This window comes from Bufo gargarizans, chromosome 3 (assembly GCF_014858855.1).
Source record: "Bufo gargarizans isolate SCDJY-AF-19 chromosome 3, ASM1485885v1, whole genome shotgun sequence".
NCBI classification, from domain to species: domain Eukaryota; kingdom Metazoa; phylum Chordata; class Amphibia; order Anura; family Bufonidae; genus Bufo; species Bufo gargarizans.
In genome coordinates this window covers 391454860-391467790 of record NC_058082.1, presented here as the reverse complement: position 1 = coordinate 391467790, position 12931 = coordinate 391454860, and the positions used below count along the sequence as shown (strand labels likewise).

Below are 12931 nucleotides of genomic sequence, written 5' to 3'. Positions count from 1 at the left end.
TTCCTCTGGCAAGCACATCCGTGTGAAGAAGCCTCCTCACTCAGGGTCCCGATTCTTCAATTATAAACAATATTTTTCGGTAGTGCTGATGGCTGTTGCTGACAGTAACTACCGGTTTATAATGGTTGATATCGGGGCCTATGGAAGCACTGCAGATGCTCGCATCTTTAGTGCTTCAAGAATGGGTGAGCGGCTTCGTGCCAACCAGTTTGCCCTGCCCGAGTCCAGAAGACTGCCCGGATATGCAGGTCCGCCGGCTCCATTTGTCATTGTGGCGGATGAAGGGTTTGCATTGACTCCCCATGTTATGCGGCCCTTCCCAGAGCGTGGTTTGGATGTCAGGAGGCGTATTTCCAACTACCGGTTGACTCGTGCCCGTCGGTATGTTGAGTGCGCTTTCGGGATACATTTGTTAACAGCTTCTAATATACCTGCTACCTGGCAGCTCTGTAAGTAGCACCAATCACCACACTACACTACACCCCCCCTGTCACTTATTAACCCCTTATTAACCCCTTATTAACCCCTGATCACCCCATATAGACTCCCTGATCACCCCCCCGTCATTGATCACCCCCCTGTAAGGCTCCATTCAGACGTCCATATGTGTTTTGCGGATCCGCACATTGCCAGAACTATAAAGAAAATGCCTTTTCTTGTCCGCAAATTGCGGACAAGAATAGGACATGTTCTAAAGGCTCTATAAAAAACACAGTGTTTGTCCGATCAGGCGAACACTGCGCACACTTGTGTTCAGTCCGCCCCACCGCAGTGACAGAATATTATTTTTTTTGATCACTGCAAAAACATAGTAAAATCGCTGCGGCGCTATAAAGATCACTTTTGAGGGGCATGGCGAGTTCATAGAAGATTTATTTTTTTTTGGCACAAGTTAGCGTACATTTTTTTTGTTTTTTTGTTTTTTCTTACAAAGTCTCATATTCCACTAACTTGTGACAAAAAATCAAATCTTACATGAACACACCATACCCCTCACAGAATCCAAATGCGTAAAAATGCCCTGTAAAATCCTAAAGGTACTCATTGGAATTTGGGCCCTTTTGCGCATCTTGGCTGCAAAAAAGTGTCACACATGTGGTATCGCCGTACTCAGGAGAAGTGGGAAAATGTCTTTTGGGGTGTATTTTTACATATACCCATGCTGGGTGAGAGAAATAACTCTGTAAATTGACATAAAAATTGACTTTGTATAAAAAATTTAAAAAAGTTGTCATTTACAGAGATATTTCTCACACACAGTATGGGTATATGTAAAAATACACTCCAAAACACATTGCCCTACTTGTGTGTAAATTAATTTTTTTGCACCATAGTTTGTAAACGCTATAACTTTTAACCAAACCAATAAATATACACCTATTGCATTTTTTTTTATCAAAGACATGTAGAGCAATACATTTTGAGAAAAATTTATATAGAAATGTAGTTTTATTTGAAAAATGTTACAACAGAAAGTGAAAAATGTATTTTATTTTATTTTTGCAAAAATCTCGGGCAATTTTGATTAATATAAAAAAATTACAAATGTCAGCAGCTATGAAATACCACCAGATGAAAGCGCTATTAGTGAGAAGAAAAGGAGGTAAAATTAATTTGGGTGGTAAGTTGTATGACCGAGCAATAAACCGTGAAAGTAGTGTAGTGCAGAATTGTAAAAAGTGGTCTGGTTATTAAGGGGGTTTAAGCTAGGGGGGCTGAGGTGGTTAATGGTCCCAGTCCCCTTAACATTGCCTCCTCCTTGCCATCACTTCTCCTCTGGGCAAGGAATTCTATGACTCGTGCATCAATCATTTCACGATTTGCTTGCCCAGAGGAAGAGGGAGGGACATGGTGGCGACGCCTGTGCTGCGGCTGCTGGCCTTTCTCTGGGGTCGCCATTGCTAGGGTGGGCTGGCCCAGTGATGGCTCTTCAGGCTCCTCTGCTGGCATTGGGGCAGGACTTGTTGCGGGCGAAAAAACTGCCGGTGTCTCACTTCCCGCCATCTCGGAGTCATCTGGGTCATCTGGTGAGTCAGACTGTATTAAATATATTACATAATTTGACTACTTCATTGCAAAAGTACATAATTTTTTACTAAGTTAAAACAGCTGTGTGTGTACTATATATTCAGTGAGGCTGCATACATCACATATTTGTTTTAAAAAAAAGAAATAACACCTTCAATGTGAATTTTTACCCCCCCCCCCCCCCCAAAAAAAAACTTTTTTTTTTTTTTTTTAACACATTTGGATATTTGCTGTAAAGGCCTAATGTTAAACTTTTTGGAATACATTGTTTGGCGTTTGGAGCTGTGAGCACCAAAAGAGGTTTACACATTCAAGGACCAAAACCAGTGCTGATATTCAGTCCATCTCATCTGTATGTGTATGTGGCCTGCTTCCACCATCCAAACATCCCTATGTAATGTAAACCTAATAGAACACAAGGTAGTTCGGACGTAGTTGGAGCATCATTATACTCGATTATCATCGGATTATGTATTTGGCATTTGATATGGGAACTTTTAGGAATCCATGTTGTGGTTTGTAATATAACATTTAACCTATGTAAATGACAATGACAGTACAGAACGGGTATCAAATTCTAAAACAAACAAAAGTAAGCAAGCAGGTATGTTTAATAAATTTATAATCAACCAAAACATATGCAAATGGCTACACTATTCAGGGCCAAAAAATAAAAGGAGAATTTGTCCAACCTTTTCAGATTTGTGACCTATCCACAGGATAGGTACACAAGATTATATTGGTGTGGGACCAACAGCCGGCAAACACGATGATCAACTGTATAAGGGAGACAATGCGTGCAGTGAGCACGTGCCATCTCCATTCTCTATTCCTGCTCTGATTGCAGATATCTATGTTCCTTGACCTTGAAAATATTGCCACACAGGAACAAAAGAGAGAGGGGAGGCACCATGTGCGCTCTGCACGTGTCGTCTTATCATACAGCTCATCATCGGTGGTGCCTGGTGTGACTCCCCCCAAAAATGATGGAGATCACCTACACCAGGCATATCCAAACTGCGGCCCGGCAGCTGTTGCACAACTACAACTCCCAGCAGGCTTGGATAGCTTACAGCTATTATGGCATGCTGGGAGTTGTAGTTTTGCAACAGCTGGAGGGCCACAGTTTGGACATGCCTCACCTACACAAAGGATAGGTCATCAATAGTACAACCCATTACATTCTTTTCCACTATTGCTCACCAAGATTAGGAACTAATTTTAACCATAATTAAAAAAAAAAACATCAAAAATACTTACGGCCTCAAATCCATAATTGGTCGCAAACACTGCAACTGAGCAGTGTAGAGATAGGGCCTTTTTTTGGAGGTTCCTTCCCCACTCCGGCCTTTATTCATAAGCTCCCGGCGGAATTGATCCCGGCAACTAGTCTGTTTGACTGTAAAGAAATGACATACAAATGACTAAAAATTATATTGAATAAAAAAATAAAATAAAAAAATAGACAAATAAACAAAGTGAAAATGTTAACCTAGATCAAGGAGACAAATCTGTATGAATTGGCAAGATTATACAGCACACAGGTGTGTGGATACTAATGTACAAGTTCTGGAAGGAGGAGACTAGTCGTGCAAGCCATTTGTACTAAAATACTTTAGAATATGTGAGGGTGACAACTATAAGATGCTCAATTACAACAGGGACACGTGTCGCCAAATAAAAAGTGCACATACATGAGTACTGTATGCTGTAGCAAAGGGAGGGACAGCCATTTAAAGTTAGAAATGGTGGGGTATGGTATTTAGTGCACAACTCATTTAAAAACCATGTACAGGCCTTATGCAAAATGAAGCTGGCCCAGTATTCTGACCTCATGGAATTTATAGCTACATCATTTTGGGACACACAGGGCAAGAACAGTACAACTACATTGCTAGAACTTACCTAAATCTGCCCGGCCTCGGCCATCTGCTTTTGCCCATTCGGCCCGCTGCCATTTGCTTTTGCCCATTCGGCCCGCCTCATGCTACGGGCCACTTGTTCCCACGCAGCCTCCTTACAGACTCGGTCCTTATAGGAATTGGACCGGGTGTCCCACGGTTTGGGCCTCTCCTGAACCAAATTGATCAATTTTTCTACATTCAAGCGTGGCATTTTTAATGATAATCGATCAGCACTGACTGCCACACCACACTACTGATTTTTAGCACAGGTGGCTAGCAATTAGCATAACCCGTGACCTTAAACTTCCTGTATATATATATTTTTTTCAATTTATTGGCACAAGTTTTGGCAGACAGTTTTGCCATGCCAAAAGATAGAAATAAAACGGATGCGGATGACAATCGGATGTGCCTCCAGGTTTTTTCATGGTCCTATTGACTTGAATGGGTCTGCGAACTGGACAGGTTATATTTTTTGGGACGGACTAGAACCACGGATCACTGATGCAGATGGCAAACAGTGCATTAGCCAAGTTTTCAACGGACCCATTGAAAATCAATGGGTCCGCTGAAAATCACGAAAAACGGCGCAACGGACACGGAATACAACAACAGTCGTGTGCATGAGGCCTTAGGAAGAGCATGAAATATGGGTGTAATGGGTTGGGGATTATTTAGATATTCTCTGTCTGTCAGAAGATATTCCCAGTGCTACTCCTTCCCTGTGCTACTCCCTGAATGTTTCAGTTGGATCTAATTTCCTACATATTGGAATGCATGGCGGCATTTCCAGAATCTGTTTCTCAATCCCGTAATATTACTATAGTCCCCCCCTATTGGAAGGTCTGATATAGTGATGATAATGATATAATGATTGTCTCCCAATTCTTTAATAGCCATATGTGGGTACATCAGAGGAGATCGAATTGGATGTAATAGGTATGTACTGTAATGCTGTATTCTCCTGTATTTTGGTAGCCCTGTAAGAGCAGACAAAATGCTGAAGACAGGGCTAGCTTAGTGCTGTATCCTTCTTCTCACCTCCATATCTTGATCAGAGACAGGATTAGAGGAGGATCAGGTTGGCACTGGCATTCAGAGGGGAACTCCGGGGCAGAATTTTCAGCTGCACTGTGGGATTGAGTTTTGCTGCATTATGGTATTTGGTTCGTACATTGTGGTGCACTGTGGTACTTTGTGGTGCTATAGTTTGTGCTGAATTATGGTAATTTTAGGATCACAACCTTCAGCACAAGGCGAGTCTGAATCTCTCACCAAAGCACTTGTGAGAGATTCAGACTCGCACATGCGCCATGGGTTCTAACCCCAGGCTGTGATTATACGTTATCCCGGAAGTGGCGGCTGCACAGGATTGCAGCGCACTTCGGATAACCTTCTTAAAGGGAACCTGTCATGTGGCTATTTCATTATCATCAAACTATTTATATACAATCATTAACTACTAAAAAGTACCTTAGATGTATTCACTTACTGGTGTGACAGATGGTTACCTCATAATATACACACAAAGATGCTGCATGCTAATGAGCTGATTAGAGTCCGGCGTGAGGTCATCGAGTCCAGCGTATATTTAATTCAGAGCTATAGCCACTTCCCTGCCCACCTGCTGCTGATTCCTATGGAAACAAACTGCCATTCAGCAGCAGGTGGGCGGGGAGAGTCATGAGCTCATGAATATTCAGGACTCATCATTTTCAGCTGGAGCTTTTCAATACAAGATGTTGGCAGATTGACTGGGTTAATTAAAGAAAGTGACCCAGCATTTTGCTAAGTGAATCAGTCACTTATTTATGTTGCGCTTAGTTAGGACACCATAAAATTGGTGACAGGTTCCCTTTAAGTTTCCAGTCCATCCCTGAGTGGAACCAAATGGTACATTATAGTGAGCTGACATTTTATTTTGCATTTATTTAGAATAAATCTTAATGAGTTTTTTTGAGTAAACAAACATAGATGGAAACTGTCTAAACCCGGAAATGTATTGATATTTATTTTGAATATTCATACTATTGCTAAGTGAACATGTAAGAGTAAGCAAGAAAATTAGCTGCATAACCTGTCTGGTAAATGGCAAAGAGAGATGAAGTATTTATATTTCAGGACCAAAATTACTAGTTCTAGCTATACTACTTTAAAAGGAGAACTTGATCTTGCTTTTTTCCTACCAACAGTTCATTTGTCAAGTTAGCATCAGCTCCATGGGCTCCAAACTTTCCAAGCAATGTGTTGAAATGTTGTAGGCTGTTCATTTACACCAGGAACTTGGGCTTTCAGATCTGCTACCTGGTCAATTATATTGCAGGGGAAGGGGCAGCCCAGCCATCCATACCACCTTGGTTATATGCAATAATATATTTTTTTTAAATTACATTTTCAGTGTAGTGGGACTTATGTCAAATTTTATTTTGCTTGAACACAAAGTCTGCAGATAAATCAAGCTGTAACCCTTTATTATATATACCACAGGAACAATGCACATTATACAAATCAGCAATATTTCTTTTTATTTTATTTTATAAAATACAATCAGAATTCTGGATGGGTGCCTTGAAGCCCAGTGGCCCTATAACATTAAGCTGCCAATGTTTAGCAGCAAGTTTTGAAATTAAGATTTTTCTAAATGCAGCATGCAACATCAACCACTAGTAGTTAAAGGGAACCTGGCAGTTGTTTTTCTTCCCTAAACTACCACCATAGCATTATGCTGCTGGAGAACAGCCTTAGCAATATGATCTTGTATAATCTGGCTGAGTTGTCACTTTGTTTAAAATTGTGTTATAATACTGTGCACACTATATGCTTATTACCTCTGAATAGTCATGCAGTTGTAGTTTATATTTAATATAAGGGCTTGCATACACTGGGTCTGTTTTGACTGTTTCTGCAAGCCCCCTGAATCTCCAACAAAACCTGACTATTTAACATTTTTTTTTATGAGTTATGACTACAGAGAATATAAGAAATCATGTAATTTGTTCTTATAATCATTAAACCAAACTATTGGAAAAGTTTTTTAACTAGATAGAAAAAAACCTCAGAGCAGAAAATTAAATATAATATCATTCATGTTAAAGTGCATTTTCTTAATGTTTTAGCTATATATTATAAATGCAACAATACAAGTCATATGTAAAAACTAAACATAAATAACAAACATGACATATATATATATAAATTGCAAGATATGTTTATCTCTAAACATGTTATATGAAGTTTATTTAAAATATAAATACACATTAGTAACTGGGGATGTTTTCCCAAACAGACCTGAGAAGCTGCCAGAAAACATTTACATAGTTTACATGTATGATACATGGGCATGTCCACATCTGCGTTGGAGAATCAGTTCAGGGAATCAGTTGCAGATTCCGTCAAAATAGACTGGACAAAAAGGTCTGGTAAAAACCTGTGCCTCAAACTGAAACTAAATTGACTCAATTATAGTCAGTAAGGACTGTTCAGCCCGATCATGTCAGTTATGTGTCATATCTAGAACTTCTGTTATTTTTGTTGTTCTCTTCCTGTAAAATAACATCCGTCTGTGGTCACATACAATGTTGTAGCCATTCACTGGCCTTACTAATAAATGTGTCCCTAAGCGGTCATGTGCAACTTGTGGACATGCAACTGCTGAAGCCAGGAAAGGGCTGCAGCAGTACACACAATCATGAATCCACTTATTCATAGATATCAGAAAGAATAGGAGCCTCGGTGATGGAATAGGGCAGCGGTGAATAGCTGAATGCCTTTTTTCTAAACACTCTCCCAGTCATAACTAACATAGTTTTTTGGGATTGGACAACCCTTTTACGCAAGGTCTTTGCTGAGAGTCCAACTGAAATTAAAGTTTATTTTTGTGTGTGTTTAATTGAAACCTATTGCTGTGTCCAATAGGGAAAAGTAGGAGACCCAGTAATTACTACCGGAAACCACAAAATATATACACTATTTCATGCATTTTTATTTTTTTAAATCGGTATGACCAAAGTCACCAATCTCTGTCTAAAAGCTTCTGACTGGATGAATGAATGGATGATCTCAGAACCAACTTTATATGTATTACTACTCAGAATTATGCATTACAGAAAAAACATAAAAAATCTATCCTGATTTTAAGTGTTTAATGTTTTATTTTTGTCAACAAATTGTCATTTGATTATGCCAGCAGCAACTCCTAGGGTGCAAGAGACATCTCACCTTTTGTACAGAGCTACACAATAATTTCTCTGCTTCAGTAATAAAGGTATAAATCTTTATACAATTTATAGAGTGAATAGACAATACCATATTTGAACAGACAATACTCTAGTTAGTAAGTCAACAGTATGTTCACAAAGGAAGTTAAAAAATTGATAGAAATCTGTGAAATCCATTGTTTATAATACAAATCTGCACTGTTGTTCACATGGACATAGTTTATTTTAATATGGATTGGAAATCTGCATTAAAATTGGGCATGTCTATTCTTGAAGAGAAATTTCTGTGAAATGCATGTGGAGACTGCACCCAAGTAACTGCATGCAGATCTGCATCATGTTAAACCAGAAAACCATGGGTTAACCATAGGGTTAACAGATTTCTGCTGTGGCTCTGTGGATTTTTCCAATGTGATAATGTGAATTTTAAGCTATGTGAAAAAAAATTCTTTGGAAGTCAATGTAAGTGACAGTATATGTGGCTGCAAGCATTACGGTACATATTATTATTATTATTTTAATCTGCACATATTATATCTTGTAGTAATACTTTATACCAATTAATACCAATTATGGAGATTTTATTTTATTACTTCTTCTCATTTCAAGATAAACTATAAAAACAAAGTGTATAGCATAAAGTGAAAATCAGTACAACAGTTTGGGATGAAAATAAAACACAAATGTATAATAAACATATTACAAATTTAAATGAATACACCATTTCCACTCCATTCTTAGGGTACTTTCACACTAGTGGTTTTCTTTTCCGGTATTCAGTTCAGTCCCTCTTATGTTTTTTTGGCCAGAGAAAATACCGCAGCATGCTGCATTTTTCTCTTCGTCGAAATATCCTGAACACTTGTCGGAATGCCGGATCGGGCATTAATTTGAAATGTATTACGGCATTAAAATTGCTACATTGACAGATCAGTTCTTCCCGTCCATGCATGCGCAGACCTTTAAATCGGTGAAAAAAATAATAATACTGGATCCGTTTTTCCGGATGACACCGGAGAGACAGATCCGGTATTTCAATGCATTTGTCAGACGTATCCGTTTGACAAATGCTTCCGTTTTGGTCTGGATTGCCGGATCTGGCAGGCAGTTCCAGCGACAGAACTGCCTGCCGAAATCCTCTGCCGCAAGTGATGAAAGTAGCCTTAGAGAAAATTGTTATATAATTAGTTCCTTAAAACTTATAAAGAGAAAACTGTGAATATTTGGTACATATTTTAGCAATACTTAACAATAAAGAATAATATTCTGTAAATGTTAGGTATATATAATGTGAACAGCATCACTCCTCTTCACTAGAATTATCTTGAGCAATACCTTCTGTTCTCTGTTCTGCTCTATCTGTGAATGAGAAAAAGAAAGTCTTAGTACATCAACAAAACCAACTCTAATCGTATAAAGTTTTCCTTGGAAAACCAGATCTAACTAGTATACCATAACAAAAGTCCATAACCAACCACTACCAGTTAATTTCAGGTAAGCAGACACAAAGAAATAAAGATGAAAGTGCCTTCCTCACTTGACACCACTCCACTGAGTCTATGGCCCCCTATTCCCAAATATATCAATTCTGTTAGTTCTGGGGCAATACGAAAATATGGCTGTGTAATAGCCAAAGGGTCAGTCACTGGCACCAAGGTGAATGGGGAGTAAACCTCACTCTTGGTATCTGTGCTGGTTGGAAAACATACCTCCATAAGACCTTTTTCACACAGTCAGTATTTGATCAGTATTTGTAAACCAAAATCAGGAGTGGGTCCAAAACACAGAAGAGGCACACATATTTCTATTATATCTTTTCTCTGTAGGTTCCACTCCTGGTTTTGGCTTACAAATACTGATGTAAAAATACTGACTGTGTGAACGAGGCATTAGTGGAGCAGCACCAATTGAGGAAAGAATAGAGATTAAAAGTTTTCAGAAGGTGACCGGTCCTCTTTAACCACTTCAACCCCCCTAGCTGAAACACCTTTAATGACCAGGCCATTTTTTACACTTCTGCACCACACTACTTTCACCGTTTATTGCTCGGTCATGCAACTTACCACCCAAATGAATTTTACCTCCTTTTCTTCTCACTAATAGAGCTTTCATTTGGTGGTAATTCATTGCTGCTGACATTTTTACTTTTTTTGTTTTTAATCAAAATTTAACAAAATTTTTGCAAAAAAAATGACATTTTTCACTTTCAGTTGTAAAATTTTGCAAAAAAAACGACATCCATATATAAATGTTTCGCTAAATTTATTGTTCTACATATCTTTGATTAAAAAAAAATGTTTGGGTAAAAGTTATAGCGTTTACAAACTATGGTACAAAAATGTGAATTTCCGCTTTTTGAAGCAGCTCTGACTTTCTGAGCACCTGTCATGTTTCCTGAGGTTCTACAATGCCCAGACAGTGCAAACACCCCACAAATGACCCCATTTCGGAAAGTAGACACCCTAAGGTATTTGCTGATGGGCATAGTGAGTTCATAGAACTTTTTATTTTTTGTCACAAGTTAGCGGAAAATGATGATTTATTTTTTATTTTTCTTACAAAGTCTCATATTCCACTAACTTGTGACAAAAAATAAAAACTTCCATGAACTCACTATGCCCATCACAAAATCAAAATCTGTAAAAAATGACCTGTGAAATCCGAAAGGTGCACTTTGGAATGTGTGCCCCTTTGCCCACCTAGGCTGCAAAAAAGTGTCACACATGTGGTATCGCCGTACTCAGGAGAAGTTGGGGAATGTGTTTTGGGGTGTCATTTTACATATACCCATGCTGGGTGAGAGAAATATCTTGGCAAAAGACAACATTTCCCATTTTTTTATACAAAGTTGGCATTTGACCAAGATATTTATCTCACCCAGCATGGGTATATGTAAAATGACACCCCAAAACACATTCCCCAACTTCTCCTGAGTACGGCGATACCACATGTGTGACACTTTTTTGCAGCCAAGGTGGGCAAAGGGGCACACATTCCAAAGAGCACCTTTCGGATTTCACAGTCCATTTTTTACACATTTTGATTGCAAACTACTTCTCCCGCATATGGGCCCCTAAAATGCCAGGGCAGTATAACTACCCCACAAGTGACCCCATTTTGGAAATAAGACACCCCAAGGTATTCCGTGAGGGGCATGGCGAGTTCCTGGAATTTTTTATTTTTTGTCGCAAGTTAGTGGAATATGAGACTTTGTAAGGAAAAAAAAAAGAAAAAGAAAAATCATCATTTTCCGCTAACTTGTGATAAAAAATTCTAGGAACTCACCATGCCCCTCATGGAATACCTTGGGGTGTCGTCTTTCCAAAATGGGGTCACTTGTGGGGTAGTTATACTGCCCTGGCATTTTAGGGGCCCATATGCGTGAGAAGTAGTTTGCAATCAAAATCTGTAAAAAATGACCGGTGAAATCCGAAAGGTGCTCTTTGGAATGTGTGCCCCTTTGCCCACCTAGGCTGCAATAAAGTGTCACACATCTGGTATCGCCGTACTCAGGAGAAGTTGGGGAATGTGTTTTGGGGTGTCATTTTACATATACCCATGCTGGGTGAGAGAAATATCTCGGCAAAAGACAACTTTTCCAATTTTTTTATACAAAGATATTTATCTCACCCAGCATGGGTATATGTAAAATGACACCCCAAAACACATTCCCCAACGTCTCCTGAGTACGGCGATACCACATGTGTGACACTTTTTTGCAGCCTAGATGCGCAAAGGTGCCCAAATTCCTTTTAGGAGGGCATTTTTAGACATTTGGATCCCAGACTTCTTCTCACGCTTTAGGGCCCCTCAAAAGCCAGGGCAGTATAAATACCCCACATGTGACCCCACTTTGGAAAGAAGAAACCCCAAGGTATTCAATGAGGGGCCTGGCGAGTTCATAGAATTTTTTTTTTTTTTGGCATAAGTTAGCGGAAATTGATTTTTATTTTTTCTCACAAAGTCTCACTTTCCGCTAACTTGGGACAAAAATGTCAATCTTTCATGGACTCAATATGCCCCTCAGCGAATACCTTGGGGTGTCTTCTTTCCAAAATGGGGTCATTTGTGGGGTGTTTGTACTGCCCTGGCATTTGAGGTTTGCAATCATTACATGTATGGCCAGCATTAGGAGTTTCTGCTATTCTCCTTATATTGAGCATACAGGTAATGAGATTTTTTTATTCTGTTCAGCCTCTGGGCTGAAAGAAAAAAATGAACGGCACAGATTTCTTCATTCGCATCGATCAAAAAAAAGAGGATGGGAAAGGCGTCTGCCAGGACATAGGAGCTCCGCCCAACATCCATACCCACTTAGCTCGTATGCCCTGGCAAACCAGATTTCTCCATTCACATCAATCGATGTGAATGAATAAATCATTGCCGGGAATTTTTATTTTTTTTATATACAAAGTGTTTGCCAAAGCATATGAACACCGCCACCTCCTCAGCTCATATGCCTCGGCAAACGTATCTTTTACTGCAGAGGAGAAAGAAATACACCGACTTGTGTGAAATCTGACAGCAGCACAATGCTTCTGTCAGAATGCACATCAGTGCTGCAGCTAGTCGATCGGGTGGTCCACCTGGAAGGTAAAAAAAAGAAAAAAGAAAAAACAGGCCGCAACGCAATAATTTTATTAACTTTATAATAACTTTTGAACAGAACATATAAACTTTAACTTTTTGAACTGAACGTTAACCTTTTTGCTTACTGGTGATTTTTTTTTGTTTTTTGTTTTTTACCTTTATAGGACAAACCTCTCCTTCCCCATGGGACAA

General features: G+C 39.2%; 1 protein-coding gene across 4 annotated transcripts in view; it reads right to left on the bottom strand.

Moving 5' to 3' along the window:
• Positions 1-6401: 6401 nt before the first annotated feature.
• DCAF6 (DDB1 and CUL4 associated factor 6) overlaps positions 6402-12931 on the bottom strand; it is a 1153281-nt gene continuing 1146751 nt past the window's right edge. For all 4 annotated transcript variants that reach the window (XM_044288252.1, XM_044288251.1, XM_044288253.1 and 1 more), the window contains one exon: positions 6402-9508. Coding sequence is in view for 3 of the 4 variants with exons in the window: in XM_044288251.1 (XP_044144186.1) it covers positions 9450-9508 (59 nt within the window). In the remaining variant the exon portion in view is untranslated. The remainder of the gene's footprint in view (positions 9509-12931) is intronic.